Source organism: Bombina bombina, chromosome 1 (genome assembly GCF_027579735.1).
Source record: "Bombina bombina isolate aBomBom1 chromosome 1, aBomBom1.pri, whole genome shotgun sequence".
In the NCBI taxonomy this organism is placed as follows: domain Eukaryota; kingdom Metazoa; phylum Chordata; class Amphibia; order Anura; family Bombinatoridae; genus Bombina; species Bombina bombina.
In genome coordinates, this window is record NC_069499.1 from 1,430,955,216 (window position 1) to 1,430,976,012 (window position 20,797).

The following is a 20,797-nucleotide window of genomic DNA, read 5'->3' on the forward strand; positions in this document are numbered from 1 at the left end:
CTGTAAGCTGTTTCTATCGAAACAACTTTTTCAATGTTTGATTAATTGTGCCAAAAGGTTGATCCACAGGCTCTGGAAAAAATACACAGACCCCAACTTACAACTTAATGACTACACGAAGTAGATTATGTTTTATCCCTAGGAAAGATTGTTTATACATTACATCCGCAAACAGGATCAAATCCTTAACATAATTTGTATCTGGGAAAAAAGGCCAATTCTGACGTAACAGGACTTGATAGTGTACTTTGGTGTCATTTGAGACATTTGTTGTCTCAACAAATATTACTCCCTCTATAATACCACAGGAATACTCATTGCATAAGTCTTCTTTATGTAGCTAGACATTCTTTCTTCCTTTTCTTCATAAAAATTCTTTAGGTTTTGGCACTACCTTTATTTGACTTTCATTTTTGTTTTGCTTTTTGAATGTTTGTTTTATTTCAAACAATATCTATACTTACAGCATATAATCTTCTTTATCTTCTGTTTATACAATCAAAAAACAACATTGTTTTAGATAATTAAACGTATATAAATAGGATTTATAGACCTAAATCAAAAGTTCAGTAATTTAAAAACAAACAAACGATAAACGCAATTTAAAATACTATACAGAATTTTATTTGAAAGATGCATCAAATACATTAAATATATCTGATTTCAGTTCACTTTGGTCCTACAATATACTTTGTAAAGTATGTTATGCAAACGTGTTTAATAAGCCTATACAGTGATTTTTTTATTTTATTTTTTAGACCTATAAAAGGTTTATTAAAAGAAAATATACAGTTGGTGTTCAATAATTCTGTAATATTATAAATCAGAGTAAAATAGGAATACACAATGAAGAAGAAAAAAAAAATATATATAATCAACAGTGATACAATGGTTTGAAAAGAAGGCTTCATTCAATAATTTTTTCCCCAAAACATCTAAAAACAAAATATGAAACCAGTCCCACTCCAGAGTTAATAAGCAAGGCATTGTGAGGGAGGTCCAATCCAGCACTGGATGAGTAAATTTGAATATGCAGTTTTTCTACAGTTCATTACATGCACAAGTTCTACATATGGCTTTCAAAATGATTTCAGGCTCCATACAGATGGGTCCTGCCTTGTCAGGTCAGAAGTGTAGCCCCCAACGTAGAAGGCCATGAGTGCATTTGTATATACAACTGAATTCTCAGGTGTGGGCGTTACTAATCATGTATATGCACGCAATATGTATACACAAACTGAAGTATGGAAAAGTACACACATACATAGGCTTCAAACATTTTCATGTACGACAGTGAGAGATCAAATGTACTGCACATCTAGCATTTTCTAAACTATTTTGAATGATCATTCAATCCACGGAAAAAAAATATTTATGGGAAAATAAATAAAATAAAAATGTACAGGTGTCCACCTGGTTTAATAAGGGAACAGAGCAAATGTTTTTGTATAAAACGGTGCCTGGGGTAATGAAACTGATACGTAACATCCTTCAGTTCCAAAAAAAACAAAGAAAGGTCATTAATAATCACTGGTCTAGATGAAGGTCAACTGCTTGTAAACAGATTGCCATTTATGTCCTACACTGCATTCAGGTTTTACTAAAATATACTGCACTATTTTCAATATAGGACAAACATTCCAACTAAAATCACAAAAAAAAAAAAAAAAAGAAAAGAAAAACAGCAAATGAGCTAGCTAAGCTACATCTTTTATTGTGCAAAATGAAGATAACATTCATTCTGCAATCAAGAAGAATACAGAATGAACATTTCTTCCAATAAATATTAATTTTGAGGATCTCCTAATACGTGGAAACAACAGATCGTTCTTGGAGAATGCAAGTTTCATGATTTGTGTAAACCATTGTTTTTACTGTTCACTACTGTACTTTACAAAGTGTCACATTCCTAAGAACTGCATTGAAAAATCCAGCCCAAATCTGGTCGCAGCATGCTTGATTTCATTTAAGGAAGGTTCTATAACTATATTTCCCATAATCAGCTAAAACGATCAGAGGTGACATATTGGATTTTTCTGAAATATAGCAGTGAGTTCACTTTAAATTGCTTTACCAGCACACTGGATATTCCTGAAAGGTCTTTAAGCAGAGGCTGTGGGTTGGTGGGTTGTAAGTTAGAAAGTCTACTCTACAGCACAGTTATTGATCTCCTTCCTCTACTCACACCACCAATTAATTTTCAGATTTGGATTTCATTCTAGTCCCCAGGATTTCTATTTATCCCAGCCTTTTAAGATTTGTTGAATGCAGACAGAACAGCCCAGATCATCTCTGTGGCTTTTGGCTTGCTCCCTTCTACATCAGGCTCCAGATCCAGAAGGTCTTTGGATCTGTTCATGGCAATGTCATATTTTTCATCTGATAGAGTGGAGAAGGCATTCTCCAGTACATCAGAAGAATGTGCCAGAACCAGCAGGGCCAGAGTTCGTTTATCCATACGATGGGGATCATTAACCCACTTTTCCAGCAAGCTTTCCTGTAGCTTCTTTACCAATCGTTGTTTCTCTGTAGTATTTGTAACTGGGTGGGTGGTCATGTCAAAAAGTAGGAAGTTCTGCTTCTCGGTGGTCAAGATTCCCTTCTCTACCAGACTCTTGGCGATACGTTCCCTCACATTACGCAGCTGGTATTGTAGCTTGAACGGGTTCCAAGTTTCACCTGGGAATATAGAAACAGTTGATAATGCTTTCCAATAACTCTTAGTTTGAAGATAATAATGGCAATTTGAATTGGATTCACATTTATCAAAATATAATGAATCTTGTTTATGAACAAATGTCTGAGTAAGAATTTTAGAACCCTAGTCCTTTAAACTATTATTTTCAAATAGTGAATATCTTGTTAAGCACTACATGCCTAAAAACAAAATTTATGCTTACCTGATAAATTTATTTCCGGATATGGCGAGTCCACAGCATCATCATGTACTGTTGGGAATATCACTCCTGGCCAGCAGGAGGAGGCAAAGAGCACCACAGCCAAGCTGTTAAAGGGACATGCCACCCACATTTTTTCTTTTATGATTTAGAAAGAGAATACAATTTTAAACATCTTTCTAATTTACTTATATTATCTAACTTGTTTTATTCTCTTGTTATTCTTTGATGAAAAGCATATCTAGATATGCTCACTAGCTGCTGATTGGTTGCTGCACATAGAAGCCTCGTGTGATTGGCTCACCATGTGCATTGCTTTTTCTTCAACTAAGGATATTTAAAAAATGAAGAAAAATAAATAATGGAAGTAAATTGGATTGTTGTTTAAATTTCTATTCTCTATCTGAATCATGAAAGAAAGATTTTGGGTTTAGTGGCCCTTTAAGTATCACTCCCCTTCCCACAAACCCCATTTATTCGACCCAAGGTAAATGGAGAAAAAAGGAGTAACACAAGGTGTAGAGGTGCCTGAGGTTTTAGTTAAAAATTACTGTCGTAAAATAAAGGGCGGGGCCATGGACTCAGGTTAGCATAAATTTTGTTTTCTTTCCTAAGATATGGTGAGTCCGTGGCATCATCAATTACTGTTGGGAACCAATACCCAAGCTAGAGGACACAGATGATTATGGAGGGTCAAGATAGGTAACCGAAACAGAAGGTACCACCGCTTGAAGAACCTTTCTCCCAAAAGAGGCCTCAGTCGAGGCAAAAGTATAACATTTGGAAAAAATATGCAGAGAAGACCAAGTTGCAGCCTTGTAAATCTGCTCCGCAGAAGCTTCATTTTTGAAAGCCCAAGAAGAAGAGACAGCCCTAGTGGAATGAGCTGTAATACTCTCAGGAGGCTGTCTCATAGGCCAAACGAATTATACTTCCAAACCAGAGAGAAAAAGTAGTAGCAGTAGCTTTCTGACCTTTTCTTTTCCCCAGAGAAACAAAAAAACAGAGCAGAAGACTTGTGAAAATCCTTAGTCGCCTGTGTGTAGAATCTCAAAGCATGCACAACATCCAAGTTCTGAAAAAAACGTTCCTTATTAGAAGGATTAGGACAGAGAAGGAAAACAATTTCCTGATTAATATTTCCATCCAAAACTACTTTAGGAAGGAAACCAAACTAAGAACGAATAACCGCCTTATCGTCATGAAAGATAAGGTAAGGTAAATCACATTGCCAAGCCGAGAGTTCCGAGACTCTCCGAGCAGAAGAAATAGCCATAAAAACAAAACCTTCCAAGATGACAACTAAATATCTATGAAATGCAGTGTCTCAAACTGAATCTGCTACAAAAATCTAATGACAAGGTTAAGACTCCAAGAAGGAGCAATGACTTAGACCTTGCTCAGAATCAGGTCTGTGTTCAACAAAAAGATTGCACATCTGGCACATCCGCCAGGCGCATATGTTCTACCAACATATAGTTCATTAGCCCATTGCTCTATTAGGTATTATAGTTATTAATGACTTACTCAATAATAATTGCCCTTCACTAATAGTATAAGCACTGCTCTGAGTAGACAAAAATGATAGTCTTTAAAACTGTTTTCTTAAATAAATGCGATGTTAATTTTAAAATATGAAGCTTAATTTTCGCTATTTGCCCTTCAAAGTAGTTGCAAATGACAAAGCTGACTCAATCCACAGCCTGCATCGCCTCTCCATTCTGAAACGGCTAAGGAGGCAAGAAAACAGCGCCGCTTCGATCTCCATTAAAAGAAGGAGGCGGCGTCCTATAAAACAAACAAAGTTATAGGACGCCACCTATAAGAAGGAGGTGGTGTCCTATAACTATGCTGCCTGGCTTCCTTACTTTCTCTCTACAAATACACCTACTCTAATTCTGGGGGACTTCAACATCCCCATTGACAATCCGATCTGCCCCTGCTGCCTCTAATCTTTTCTCACTCAGGAACTCCTTCGGCATTTCACAATCCACCCAATTCCCTACCCACCGCGATGGACACTATTGATCTGGTATTCTCTCTGCTCTCTCCCAGATGTTGACTGTCGCCCATTTCCCATCTCAGACCACCATCCGCTCACCTTAAATCTTAATATACAGGCTAAACCTACTTCCACCTCGCCCCCGCACCTGTAGAAATCTGCACACTGTTGACCCTCCCCAACCTTATTCAAATACGCCTCCCCCACACTTCAACGATATCCTGCTCTTGCCATAACCCACTACAACAATACTCTCTTCTCTGCACTTGACACTCTCGCTCCGCCTCAACTTCACAAAGTCCCACTTCATCAGTTCCAGCCCTGGCACTCACAGTAAATACACAACCTACAAAAATGTTCCCGCACTGCTGAACGTGCCTGGAGAAAATCCCGCTCTGAACCTGATTTCATGCACTATAAGTTAATCCTTTACTCTTACACCTCTGCCCTTCACTTAGCTTAGCAAACCTACTTCACTTCTCTTATATCCACTCACTCCTCAAACCCTAAAAAAGACTTCTCCATTTTCAACTCTCTTCTCGAAGAAACATACCAACACAAGCGTGCAATCTCCCAACTTCACTCCGTCACCACCTCTGCCGTTCTCTGCATCCTCCCAACCACTGAGAGTGAAGTGGCTTCCATATTGTCTTCCTCACACCTCACTACCTGCCCACTTGACCCTATTCCGTCGCATCTAATACCTTCTGTGTCTCCCACCCCGACTCCGGCTCTTACCCCCATATTCAATCTATCCCTTTCTACCGGCTCATTCCCTGCCTCCTATAAACATGCAAAGGTCACTCCCATCCTCAAAAAACCCTCCCTTGACCCTAACTCTCCTGCAAACTACCGCCCCATATCACTGCTCCCGCTAGCTTCAAAAATACTTGAAAAACTAGTTTTTGATGGTCCTAACCCACTTCCTGTCCGCCAACTCACTGCTCGACCCGCTGCAATCTGGCTTCTGTCCCCAACACTCAACAGACTGCCCTCACCAAGGTTACCAACAATCTCCTTACTGCTAAAAAACATAATTTATGTAAGAACTTACCTGATAAATTAATTTCTTTCATATTAGCAAGAGTCCATGAGCTAGTGACGTATGGGATATACATTCCTACCAGGAGGGGCAAAGTTTCCCAAACATTAAAATGCCTATAAATACACCCCTCACCACACCCACAATTCAGTTTAACGAATAGCCAAGCAAGTGGGGTGATAAGAAAGGTGCGAAAGCATCAAAAAATAAGGAATTGGAATAATTGTGCTTTATACAAAAAAATCATAACCACCACAAAAAAGGGTGGGTCTCATGGACTCTTGCTAATATGAAAGAAATGAATTTATCAGGTAAGTTCTTACATAAATTATGTTTTCTTTCATGTAATTAGCAAGAGTCCATGAGCTAGTGACGTATGGGATAGCAGATACCCAAGATGTGGAACTTCCACGCAAGAGTCACTAGAGAGGGAGGGATAAAATAAAGACAGCCAATTCCGCTGAAAATAATCCACAAACCAAATCAAAAAGTTTTAATCTTTATAATGAAAAAAACTGAAATTATAAGCAGACGAATCAAACAGAAACAGCTGCCTGAAGTACTTTTCTACCAAAAACTGCTTCAGAAGAAGAAAACACATCAAAATGGTAGAATTTAGTAAATGTATGCAAAGAAGACCAAGTGGCCGCTTTGCAAATCTGATCAACAGAAGCTTCATTCCTAAAGGCCCAGGAAGTAGAAACTGACCTAGTAGAATGAGCCGTAATTCTTTGAGGCGGGGACTTACCCGACTCCACATAAGCATGATGAATCAAAGACTTTAACCAAGATGCCAAAGAAATGGCAGAAGCCTTCTGACCTTTCTTGGGACCAGAAAAAACAACAAATAGACTAGAAGTCTTTCTAAAATCTTTAGTAGCTTCAACATAATATTTCAAAGCTCTAACTACATCCAAAGAATGTAACTATCTTTCTTTAGAATTCTTAGGATTAGGACATAATGAAGGGACAACAATTTCTCTACTAATGTTGATAGAATTCACAACCTTAGGTAAAAATTGAAAAGAAGTCCGCAACACCGCCTTATCCTAATGAAAAATCAGAAAAGGAGATTCACAAGAAAGAGCAGATAACTCAGAAACTCTTCTAGCAGAAGAGATAGCCAAAAGGAACAATACTTTCCAAGAAAGTAATTTAATGTCCAGAGAATGCATAGGCTCAAACGGAGGAGCCTGTAAAGCTGTCAAAACCAAATTAAGACTCCAAGGAGGAGAGATTGGCTTAATAACCGGTTTGATACGGACCAAAGCCTGTACAAAACAATGAATATCAGGAAGATTAGCAATCTTTCTGTGAAAAAGAACAGAAAGAGCAGATATTTGTCCTTTCAAAGAACTTGCAGACAAACCTTTATCCAAACCATCCTGAAGAAATTGTAAAATTCTAGGAATTCTGAAAAAATGCCAGGAGAATTTATGAGAAGAACACCAAGAGATGTAAGTCTTCCAAACTCGATAATAAATCTTTCTAGAGACAGATTTCCGAGCCTGTAACATAGTATTAATCACTGAGTCAGAGAAACCTCTATGACTAAGAATTAAGCGTTCAATCTCCATACCTTCAAATTTAATAATTTGAGATCCTGATGGAAAAAAGGGCCTTGAGATAGAAGGTCTGGCCTTAATGGAAGTGTCCAAGGCTGGCAACTGGCCATCCGAACGAGATCCGCAAACCAAAACCTGTGAGGCCATGCTGGAGCCACCAGCAGTACAAAAGAGCGCTCCAATAGAATTTTGGAGATTACTTTCGGAAGAAGAACTAGAGGCGGAAAGATATAAGCAGGATGATAATTCCAAGGAATTGACAACGCATCCACTGCTTCCGCCTGAGGGTCCCGGGATCTGGACAGATACCTGGGAAGTTTCTTGTTTAGATGAGAGGCCATCAGATCTATTTCTGGAAGTCCCCAGATTTGAACAATCTGGAGAAAAACCTCTGGATGAAGAGACCATTCGCCCGGATGTAACGTCTGGCGACTGAGATAATCCGCTTCCCAATTGTCTACACCTGGGATGTGAACCGCAGAAATTAGACAGGAGCTGGATTCCGCCCATACAAGAATCCGAGATACTTCTTTCATAGCTTGAGGACTGTGAGTCCCCCCTTGATGATTGACATATGCCACGGTCGTGACATTGTCTGTTTGAAAACAAACAAATGATTCTCTCTTCAGAAGAGGCCAGTACTGAAGAGCTCTGAAAATCGCACGGAGTTCCAAAATATTGATTGGTAATCTCACCTCCTGAGATTTCCAAACCCCTTGCGCTGTCAGAGATCCCCAAACCGCTCCCCAACCTGATAGACTCGCATCTGTTGAGATCACAGTCCAGGTTGGACGAACGAAAGAGGCCCCTTGAATTAAACCATGGTGATTCATCCACCACGTTAGAGATGATCGAACATTGGGATTTAAGGATATTATTTGTGATATCCTTGTATAATCCCTGCACCACTGGTTCAGCATACAAAGCTGGAGTGGTCTCGTGTGAAAATGAGCAAAAGGGATCGCGTCCGATGCAGCAGTCATGAGACCTAAAATCTCCATGCATAATGCTACCGAAGGGAACAATTGAGACTGAAGGTTTCGACAGGCTGAAACCAATTTCAGACGTCTCTTTTCTGTCAGAGACAAAGTCATGGACACTGAATCTATTTGGAAACCTAAAAAGGTTACTCTTGTCTGAGGAATCAAGGAACTCTTTGGTAAATTGATCCTCCAACCATGTCTTTGAAGAAACAACACAAGTTGATTCGTATGAGATTCTGCAGAATGTGAAGACTGAGCAAGTACCAAGATGTCGTCCAAATAAGGAAATACCGCAATAACCTGTTCTCTGATTACAGAGAGAAGGGCACCGAGAACCTTCGAAAAGATTCTTGGCGCTGTTGCTAGACCAAATGGAAGAGCAACAAATTGGTAATGCTTGTCTAGAAAAGAGAATCTCAGGAACTGAAAGTGATCTGGATGAATTGGAATATGCAGGTATGCATCCTGTAAATCTATTGTAGACATATAATGCCCTTGCTGAACAAAAGGCAGAATAGTTCTTATAGTTACCATCTTGAATGTTGGTATCCTTACATAACGATTCAATATTTTTAGATCCAGAACCGGTCTGAAAGAATTCTCTTTCTTTGGTACGATGAATAGATTTGAATAAAACCCCAGACCCTGTTCCAGAACTGGAACTGGTATAATTACCCCAGCTAACTCTAGGTCTGAAACACATTTCAGAAACGCCTGAGCTTTTACTGGATTGACTGGAACGCGTGAGAGAAAGAATCTTCTCACAGGCGGTCTTACTTTGAAACCTATTCTGTACCCTTGTGAAACAAGGTTTTGAATCCAAAGATTGTGAACCGAATTGATCCAAACATCTTTGAAAAATCGCAACCTGCTCCCTACCAGATGTGCTGGAATGAGGGCCGCACCTTCATGTGGATTTAGGGGCTGGTTTTGACTTTCTGGAAGGCTTAGATTTATTCCTGATTGGATTAGGTTTCCAACCGGAAACCGTTCCTTTAGGGGAAGGATCGGGCTTCTGCTCCTTCTGACGAAAGGAACGAAAACGATTAGCAGCCCTGTAATTACCTTTAGATTTTTTACCCTGAGGCAAAAAGGCACCCTTTCCACCAGTAACAGTTGAAATTATAGAATCCAACTGAGAACCAAACAATTTATTACCTTGGAAAGAGAGAGAAAGCAAAGTTGATTTAGAACTCATATCTACATTCCAGGATTTAAGCCATAAAGCTCGTCTAGCTAAAATAGCTAAAGACATATACCGGACATCAACTCTAATGATATCAAAAATGGCATCACAGACAAAATTATTAGCGTGTTGAAGAAGTTTAACAATGCTATAAGTGTTATGATCTGTTACTTGTTGCGCTAAAGTCTCCAACCAAAAAGTTGAAGCCGCAGCAACATCAGCCAAAGAGATAGCAGGTCTAAGTAGATTACCTGAACATAAATAAGCTTTTCTCAAAAAAGATTAAATTTTCCTATCTAAAGGATCTTTAAACGAAGTGCTATCTGCCGTAGGAATAGCAGTACGTTTGGCAAGAGTAGAGATAGCCCCATCGACTTTAGGGATTTTATCCCAAAATTCCAGTCTATCAGATGGCACAGGGTACAATTTCTTAAACCTTGGAGAAGGAGTAAATGAAGTACCCAGACTATCCCATTCCCTAGCAATCACATCTGAGATAGCATCAGGAACGGGAAAAACTTCCGGAATTAACACATGAGGTTTATAAACCGAATTTAAACGTTTAGTAGTTCTAGAATCAAGAGGACTAGACTCCTCCATATCTAGAGCAATCAAAACTTCTTTAAGCAATGAACGAATAAACTCCATTTTAAATAAATATGAAGATTTATCAGAATCAATATCTATAGTAGAATCTTCCGAACCGGAAAAAACCTCATCAGAAACAGATAAGTCAGAATGATGGTGGTCACCTAAAAATTCATCAGAAAAATTAGAAGTTTTGAAAGACCTTTTACGTTTATTGGAAGGAGGAATAACAGACAGAGCCTTCTTAATAGAATTAGAAACAAATTCTTTAACATTAACAGGAACATCCTGAACAACAGATGTTGAAGGAACAACAACAGGTAAAGGATTATTACTAATAGAAACAGAATCCGCTTTGGAAAGTTTATCATGACAGCTTTCACAAACCACAGCTGGGGGAACAGATACCACAAGTTTACAACATATACACTTAACTTTCGTAGGTCCAGCATCAGGCAGCGTCTGTTCATTAGAGGATTTAGATCCGGGGTCAGGATGAGACATCTTGCAATATGTAATGAAAAGAAAAAACATATAAAGCAAAATTATCAAATTCCTTAAAAGACAGTTTCAGGAATGGGAAAGAATGCCAAAATAATAAGCTTCTGGAAACCAGAAGTCATGATAAAAAAATGTTTAAATAAAGTGAGTAAAAGATACGCCCACATTTTTTTGGCGCAAAAAAATGTCTGAATACGCATGCGTAACAGAAACAACTTCCGGTGAAACGTCACCGGAAAACAGAATTTATGCTTACCTGATAAATTACTTTCTCCAACGGTGTGTCCGGTCCACGGCGTCATCCATAACTTGTGGGAATATTCTCTTCCCCAACAGGAAATGGCAAAGAGCACAGCAAAAGCTGTCCATATAGTCCCTCCTAGGCTCCGCCCACCCCAGTCATTCGACCAACGGACAGGAGAGAAAAAAAACAGGAGAAACTATAGGGTGCCGTGGTAACTGTAGTTAAAGAAAGAAATTCATCAAACCTGATTAAAAAACCAGGGCGGGCCGTGGACCGGACACACCATTGGAGAAAGTAATTTATCAGGTAAGCATAAATTCTGTTTTCTCCAACATTGGTGTGTCCGGTCCACGGCGTCATCCATAACTTGTGGGAACCAATACCAAAGCTTTAGGACACGGATGAAGGGAGGGAGCCAATCAGGTTACCTAAACAGAAGGCACCACGGCTTGCAAAACCTTTCTCCCAAAAATAGCCTCCGAGGAAGCAAAAGTATCAAATTTGTAGAATTTGGCAAAAGTGTGCAGGGAAGACCAAGTCGCTGCCTTACATATCTGATCAACAGAAGCCTCGTTCTTGAAGGCCCATGTGGAAGCCACAGCCCTAGTAGAGTGAGCTGTGATGCGTTCAGGAGGCTGCCGTCCGGCAGTCTCGTAAGCCAATCGGATGATGCTTTTCAGCCAAAAGGAAAGAGAGGTAGCAGTAGCTTTTTGACCTCTCCTCTTGCCAGAATAAACGACAAACAGAGAAGACGTTTGTCTGAAATCCTTTGTTGCTTCTAAATAAAACTTTAAAGCACGAACTACATCTAAATTGTGTAACAAACGTTCCTTCTTTGAAACTGGATTCGGACACAAAGAAGGCACAACTATCTCCTGGTTAATATTCTTGTTGGAAACAACCTTTGGAAGGAAACCAGGTTTAGTACGCAAAACAACCTTATCTGAATGGAACACCAGATAGGGCGGATTACACTGCAAAGCAGATAACTCAAACTCTTCTAGCAGAAGAAATAGCAACCAAAAACAGAACTTTCCAAGATAACATCTTGATATCTATGGAATGTAGAGGTTCAAACGGAACCCCTTGAAGAACTGAAAGAACTAAATTCAGACTCCAGGGAGGAGTCAAAGGTCTGTAAACAGGCTTGATCCTGACCAAAGCCTGAACAAAAGCTTGAACATCAGGCACAGCTGCCAGTCGTTTGTGTAATAAGACAGATAAAGCAGAAATCTGTCCCTTTAGAGAACTTGCTGATAATCCCTTATCCAAACCTTCTTGGAGAAAGGAAAGGATCCTAGGAATTTTGATCTTACTCCATGAGAATCCCTTGGATTCACACCAACATATATATCTTTTCCATATTTTATGGTAAATTTTTCTAGTTACAGGTTTTCTGGCTTGTACCAGAGTATCTATTACAGAATCCGAAAACCCACGCTTAGATAAAATCAAGCGTTCAATTTCCAAGCCGCTAGCTGGAGGGAAACTAGATTTGGATGTTCGAATGGACCTTGTACTAGAAGATCCTGTCTCAAAGGTAGCTTCCATGGTGGAGCTGATGACATATTCACCAGGTCTGCATACCAAGTCCTGCGTGGCCACGCAGGAGCTATCAAGATCACGAGGCCCTCTCCTGCTTGATCCTGGCTACCAGCCTGGGAATGAGAGGATACGGTGGAAACACATAAGCTAGGTTGAAGGTCCAAGGCGCTACTAATGCATCCACTAGAGTCGCCTTGGGATCCCTGGATCTGGACCCGTAGCAGGGAACCTTGAAGTTCTGACGAGACGCCATTAGATCCATGTCTGGAATGCCCCATAATTGAGTCAACTGGGCAAATATCTCCGGATGGAGTTCCCACTCCCCCGGATGGAATGTCTGACGACTCAGATAATCCGCCTCCCAGTTTTCCACTCCTGGGATGTGGATCGCAGATAGGTGGCAGGAGTGATCCTCCGCCCATTTTATGATTTTGGTCACTTCTCTCATCGCCAGGGAACTCCTTGTTCCCCCCTGATGGTTGATGTAAGCAACAGTCGTCATGTTGTCTGATTGGAATCTTATGAATCTGGCCTTTGCTAGTTGAGGCCAAGCCCTGAGAGTATTGAATATCGCTCTGAGTTCCAGAATGTTTATCGGGAGAAGAGACTCTTCCCGAGACCATAGCCCCTGAGCTTTCAGGGAGTCCCAGACCGCGCCCCAGCCCACTAGACTGGCGTCGGTCGTGACGATGACCCACTCTGGTCTGCGGAAACTCATTCCCTGGGACAGGTGATCCTGGGTTAGCCACCAACGGAGTGAGTCTCTGGTCTTCTGATCTACTTGAATCACTGGAGACAAGTCTGTATAGTCCCCATTCCACTGTTTCAGCATGCACAGTTGTAATGGTCTTAGATGAATTTGCGCAAAAGGAACTATGTCCATTGCTGCAACCATCAACCCTACTACTTCCATGCACTGAGCTATGGAAGGTCGAGGAACAGAGTGAAGAACTTGACAAGCGTTTAGAAGTTTTGACTTTCTGACATCTGTCAGGAAAATCTTCATTTCTAAAGAATCTATTATTGTCCCTAAGAAAGGAACTCTTGTCGACGGAGACAGGGAACTTTTTTCTATGTTCACTTTCCATCCGTGAGATCTGAGAAAGGCCAGAACGATGTCTGTGTGAGCCTTTGCCTTTGAAAGAGACGACTCTTGTATCAGAATGTCGTCCAAGTAAGGTGCCACTGCAATGCCCCTTGGTCTTAGAACCGGTAGAAGGGACCCGAGTACGTTTGTGAAAATCCTTGGAGCAGTGGCTAGCCCGAATGGGAGAGCCACAAACTGGTAATGTTTGTCCAGAAAGGCGAACCTTAGGAACTGATGATGATCTTTGTGGATAGGAATATGTAGATATGCATCCTTTAGATCCACGGTAGTCATAAATTGACCCTCCTGGATTGTAGGTAAAATCGTTCGAATAGTTTCCATTTTGAACGATGGCACTCTGAGAAACTTGTTTAGGATCTTTAAATCCAGAATTGGTCTGAAAGTTCCCTCTTTTTTGGGAATTACAAACAGATTTGAGTAAAACCCCATTCCTTGTTCCACGGTTGGAACTGGGTGTATCCCATTTTTAACAGGTCTTCTACACAATGTAAGAATGCCTGTCTCTTTATTTGGTTTGAAGATAAGTGAGACATGTGGAACCTTCCCCTTGGGGGTAGTTCCTTGAATTCTAGAAGATAACCCTGAGAAACTATTTCTAGTGCCCAGGGATCCTGAACATCTCTTGCCCAAGCCTGAGCGAAGAGAGAGAGTCTGCCCCCTACTAGATCCGGTCCCGGATCGGGGGCTACTCCTTCATGCTGTTTTGGTAGCAGCAGCAGGTTTCTTGGCCTGCTTACCCTTGTTCCAGCCTTGCATCGGTTTCAAGCTGGTTTGGTTTGTGAAGCATTACCCTCTTGTCTAGAGGCTGCAGAGTTGGAGGCCGGTCCGTTCCTGAAATTGCGAAAGGAACGAAAATTAGACTTATTCTTGGCCTTGAAAGGCCTATCTTGTGGGAGGGCGTGGCCCTTACCCCCAGTGATGTCTGAGATAATCTCTTTCAATTCTGGCCCAAAAAGGGTTTTACCCTTGAAAGGGATATTAAGCAATTTTGTCTTGGAAGATACATCCGCTGACCAAGACTTTAGCCAGAGCGCGCGCCACAATTGCAAACCCTGAATTTTTCGCTGCTAATCTAGCTAACTGCAAAGCGGCATCTAAAATAAAGGAATTAGCTAATTTAAGTGCGTGAATTCTGTCCATAACCTCCTCATACGGAGTCTCTCTACTGAGCGACTTTTCTAGTTCCTCGAACCAGAACCACGCTGCTGTAGTGACAGGAATAATGCACGAAATGGGTTGCAGGAGGTAACCTTGCTGTACAAAAATCTTTTTAAGCAAACCCTCCAATTTTTTATCCATAGGATCTTTGAAAGCACAATTATCCTCGATAGGAATAGTAGTGCGCTTAGCTAGTGTAGAAACTGCCCCCTCGACCTTAGGGACTGTCTGCCATAAGTCCTTTCTGGGGTCGACCATAGGAAATAATTTCTTAAATATAGGAGGGGGACAAAAGGTATGCCGGGCTTCTCCCACTCCTTATTCACTATGTCCGCCACCCGCTTGGGTATAGGAAAAGCGTTGGGTGCACCGGAACCTCTAGGAACTTGTCCATCTTGCACAATTTTTCTGGAATGACCAGGTTGTCACAATCATCCAGAGTAGATAGCACCTCCTTAAGCAGTGCTCGGAGATGCTCCAATTTAAATTTAAATGTCACAACATCAGGTTCTGCCTGCTGAGAAAGTCTACCTGAATCAGAAATTTCCCCATCTGACAAAACCTCCCTCATGGCCACTTCAGATTGGTGTGAGGGTATGACAGAGTAATTATCATCAGCGCCCTCCTGCTCTACAGTGTTTAAAACAGAGCAATCGCGCTTTCTCTGAAATGCAGGCATTTTGGATAAAATATTTGCTATGGAGTTATCCATTACTGCCGTCAAGTGTTGCATAGTAACAAGCATTGGCGCGCTAGAAGTACTAGGGGCCTCCTGCGTGGGCAAAACTGGTGTAGACACAGAAGGAGATGATGTAGAACTATGTCTACTCCCTTCATCTGATGAATCATCTTGGGCAACTTTACTATCTGTGGCAGTACTGTCCTTACTTTGTTCGGACGCTATGGCACAATTATCACACAATTTTGAAGGGGGAGGCACATTGGCTTCCATACATACAGAACATAGTTTATCTGAAGGCACAGACATGTTAAACAGGCTTAAACTTGTCAATAAAGTACAAAAACCGTTTTAAAATAAAACCGTTACTGTCTCTTTAAATTTTAAACAGGGCACACTTTTTTACTGAATATGTGAAAAACTATGAAGGAATTGTTCAATTTTAACCACATTTTCACCAGTGTGTCTTAAAGCATTCAAAGCATTGCACCCCAAATTTCAGACCTTTAACCCTTAAAACCGGAGCCGTTTATAGTTTTAACCCCTCTACAGTCCCAGCTACAGCCTTTGCTGCGACTTTACCAAACCCAGGGGGTATACGATACCAGATGAAGCCTTCTAGGGATCTTTTCAACTACTTCCAGACCCATACACATGCAGCTGCATGTCCTGCTCTCAAAAGTAACTGCGCAATAATGGCGTGAAAATGAGGCTCTGCCTACTACAAGAAGGCCCTTCCTGACTGGGAAGGTGTCTAAGCCAGTGCCTGCCGTGAAAATAAAGTTATAAAGTGTGAATTTCAACCTCAAGCTGTATAAAATGCCCAAATAAAGCCATCGATCTAGCCCATAAAAGTGTCTACCAGTTTTATAGCCCATATTAAGCCCTTTATTCTGTTTGAGACTAAGAAAATGGCTTACCGGTCCCCATGAGGGGAAAAATGACAGCCTTCCAGCATTACACAGTCTTGTTAGAAATATGGCTAGTCATACCTTAAGCAGAGAAGTCTGCTAACTGTTTCCCCCAACTGAAGTTATCTCATCTCAACAGTCCTATGTGGAAACAGCAAACGATTTTAGTTACTGCTGCTAAAATCATACTCCTCTCACAAACAGAACTATTCATCCTTTTCTGTTTCAGAGTAAATAGTACATACCAGCACTATTTTAAAATAACAAACTCTTGATAGTAGAATAAAAAACTACAACTAAACACCACATACTCTTCACCATCTCCGTGGAGATGCTGCCTGTGCAACGGCAAAGAGAATGACTGGGGTGGGCGGAGCCAAGGAGGGACTATATGGACAGCTTTTGCTGTGCTCTTTGCCATTTCCTGTTGGGGAAGAGAATATTCCCACAAGTTATGGATGACACCGTGGACCGGACACACCAATGTTGGAGAAATGACAATTTTTTGCGCCAAAAAAAGTAAGCGACAAAAATGACGTAAAAAGAAACATTTTCTGCCCCCGCGAGCCTAACAGCGCACGGGAAAAAATGGTCAAATGAAAATTTTTCAAGGTAAGAAAAAATAAAGTAATGCATTATCCTAATAACGAAACTGACCGTCTGTATAGAAAAGGAATACTGAAAACCCTGAATCAAGGCAAATATAAGTTTATAGACATATATTTAGAACTTTACAAATAAAGTGCCCAACCATTAGCGCAGAGTGTCATAAAGAATAAGATTTACTTACCCCAGGACACTCCTCTACATGTAGTAGATAGCCAAACCAGTGCTGAAACGAGAATCAGTAGAGGTAAAGGTATATAGAGTATATCGTCGATCTGAAAAGGGAGGTAGGAGAAGAAATCTCTACGACCGATAACAGAGAACCTATGAAATTTGATCCCCTAGAGGTAGACCATTGTATTCGAATAGGCAATACTCTCTTCACATCCCTCTGACATTCACTGCACTTTGAGAGGAAAACCGGGCTTCAACCTGTTGCGAAGCGCATATCAACGAAGAATCTTAAGCACAAACTTACTTCACCACCTCCATGGGAGGCAAAGTTTGTAAAACTGAATTGAGGGTGTGGTGAGGGGTGTATTTATAGGAATTTTAAGATTTAGGAAACTTTGCCCCTCCTGGTAGGAATGTATATCCCATACGTCACTAGCTAATGGACTCTTGCTAATTACATGAAAGAAACAAAGGCTACTACTCTATACTCATCTTACTTGACCTCTCTGCTGCCTTTGACACTGTTGACCATCCCCTTCTCCTACGGACTCTCAGCTCTCTTGGGCTCTGTGACACTGCCCTCTCCTGGATTCACTCTTATCTCTCTAACAGATCCTGTCTCTTTTACTGGTGGCTCCTCCTCCCCATTGCCTCTGTCTGTTGGAGTACATCAAGGCTCTGTCCTGGGTCCTCTACTCTTCCCTATTTACACTTCTTCACTGGGTAAACTTATCAACAGCTATGGCTTCAACTATCACCTCTATGCTGATGACACCCAGATCTACCTTTCCACCCCTGCACTCTCTCCTTCTGTCAATTCTCACATCAGTGATTGCTTATCTGGGCATTTCCTCCTGGATGGCCTCTCACCACCTAAAAATAAACATGACCAAGACCAAACTACTTCTAATCCCCCCCTCTAACTACTACCGTTTCTAATTTTTCCATCACTGTTAGCGGCACCACTATCTCCCCATCACCCCAAGTCTGCTGCCTGAGTCACACTTGACTCAAATCAGTCCTTCATTCCCCACATTCAACCCGCAACCATCTACGCAATATCTCCAAAATTCGTCCGTTTCTGAACGACGAAACTATTAAACTGCTTATCCACTCCCTGGTAATTTCCCGACTTGACTACTGCAATAACTTGCTTACTGACCTCCCTCTCTCCCGCCTCTCTCCCCTTCAATCCATCCTAAATGCATCTGCCAGGCTAATCCACCTCTCTCTACGCTCCGTTTCTGCTGCACCTCTCTGTGAGTCCCTTCACTGGCTCCCCATTCACAGCAGAATTAAAAATTCTCACCCTGACCTACAAAGCCCTCACCAATTCTGCCCCACCCTTCCTGTCCTCACTCATCAACAAATATACTCCAGCCCGCCCCCTAAGATCCAACAATGACCTGCTCCTTGCATCCTCTACCATCACCTCCTCTCATGCTAGACTACAGGACTTCTCTCGTTCGGCACTCCCTCGAGCTGTCAGACTCTCCCCTAACCTCTCCTCCTTTAAACGTTCCCTAAAGACCTTTTTGTTCAGGGAAGCCTATCACCCGACTCATTAACAAATGAACTTCACTTACCTAACAGTTGCCCCCATCTCCCCACTAATATCATTGCCACCTTTGCAGTCCCCATCTCCCGTTTCCCATCCTCCTACCCATCTAGATTGTAAGTTTTTATTGTACTGTTTCTCCGTTGTACTTCTATCCTTGTACCCATGGGCAGCGCTACAGAATCTGTTGGCGCTTTATAAATAAAGAATAAAAATAATAAGGCGTGCAATATGTTGGAGTTCTCACAATAACAGAGCGCTTCTTCTGAAAAGCATTCAGATATACAGTGTCTAAGTATCTTTAATGAAAAACATCCGACATCTTAACACTGTCACTTTTCTCATCAATACCGCTCTCGGAGCGTTACTTCTTTCCACAAAGGCAGACATACTTAAGTGACAGCATAAAATACTAAAAAGAAAACTGCTTGTACGTTACAAACAGTTAAGACCTACTCAGAGACTGACTAAAGTGCATATGAGGGCTAGTCAAGCAGACCAACATACCTAAATAACGATAAGGAATTAACATGTCCACATAGTGGAAGACAGATTAACACCTTCAGGTCTACATAACCATTACTAGTCAATGACTCTCCCACATACATATAAAGTGCCTGCACCCTGGCCTTAAAAATGTCCTTACTAAGGATATATTGTGTCCCAAAAACACTGCGGATATCCGATAAAGTGCAAAATCTCCACCCTAGAAGACAGAAAGGCACTTACCTGCATCTAGCCGTTCGGCAGGAGGAAAGCTTACCCGGCGTGAGAGGAAGCCACTCCTCACAGAGGCCTGTAGAAAAAATAAAGAACTGAGTAAACCTACTCTGTCTTATTATACTAGGGAAGCAAAGTGTTAGGAACTTGTAAGGCGGGCCTTGCTGCATTTTCCTAACTGCTTTAAAGCCACCACTGCCCTACTGAAGAGACTGACGTGGAGTACAGCTAGACCCAGACTTGAGAAAGAAAGATCAGAGTAAACCTACTCCGGTTTTTAAAGGGACAGTCTAGTCAAAATTAAACTTTCATTATACAGATACGACTTGTAATTTTAATCAACTTTCCAATTTTTTTTTATCATCAAATTTGCTTTTTTTCTATTGGTATTCTTAGTTGAAACTAAACCTAGGCAGACTAATATGCTAATTTATAAGCCCTTGAGGGCTGCCTCTTATCACATGCTTTTTAAATTCCTTTTCAACACAAAGATACTGAAAGTACACGTAGGCCATATAGATAACACTGTGTACAGGCACAGGGAGTTATTTAAGATTTAGCACATTGCAATGCTAAATGCAAGGCAATAGATAATAAACAGTCACAGTCATGTGATCAGAGGGCTGTCAGAAGGTTCTTATATACAAGGGAATCAGAGAGGTAAAAAGTATATTAATATAACAGTGTTGGTTGTGTAAAACTGGGGAATGGGTAATAAAGGGATTATCTATCTTTTAAAATAATAACAATTCTATTGTAGACTGTCCCTTTAACTAGTTAAAATCTTGCTAGAAGTAGAGAAATTCAATTTTCTCCAGACACCCAAAACTTCACCTCCTCCTTGCATCGAAGGCAAAGAGAATGACTGAAGTTTGTGGGAAGGGGGAGTGATACTTAACAGCTTGGCTGTGGGGCTTGTTGCCTCCTCCTGCTGGCCAGGAGTGATATCCCCAACAGTAATTGATGATGCCGTGGACTCACCATACCTTAGGAAAGAAAGAGGTCTCAAAAAGAATCAAAATATGAGATGAATAAATTGGCTGAATGTAGATATGGTCTGCCTAAAAAAGGCAATGAAAACTGAACAGAAATATTACCTGAAACTGCATATTACTCTATTAGATTGTTTTAAATCTGTCTTTTTCCGGACAGGAAAATAAATTACATATTTATAAAATTATCAGATAATTATATATGAAACTACTACTACTGATAAATCCTGTCGAGGGGAAGAGGGAAAAAAAATATCTAACAGACCTATAAAAAGGCTGAAAAACACTTTTTTTGTGAAACCTAGTTTGCAAACCAATCTAAAATCATTAAATGAAAA

General features: G+C 40.8%; 1 protein-coding gene across 1 annotated transcript in view; it reads right to left on the bottom strand.

The window, feature by feature from the left end:
* Positions 1-601: 601 nt before the first annotated feature.
* Positions 602-20,797, bottom strand: part of GOLPH3L (golgi phosphoprotein 3 like) — a 160,518-nt gene continuing 140,322 nt past the window's right edge. Inside the window, exon 5 of the mRNA XM_053705483.1 lies at positions 602-2,679. Coding sequence (XP_053561458.1) covers positions 2,252-2,679 — 428 coding nt within the window. The 3' untranslated portion in view covers positions 602-2,251. The remainder of the gene's footprint in view (positions 2,680-20,797) is intronic.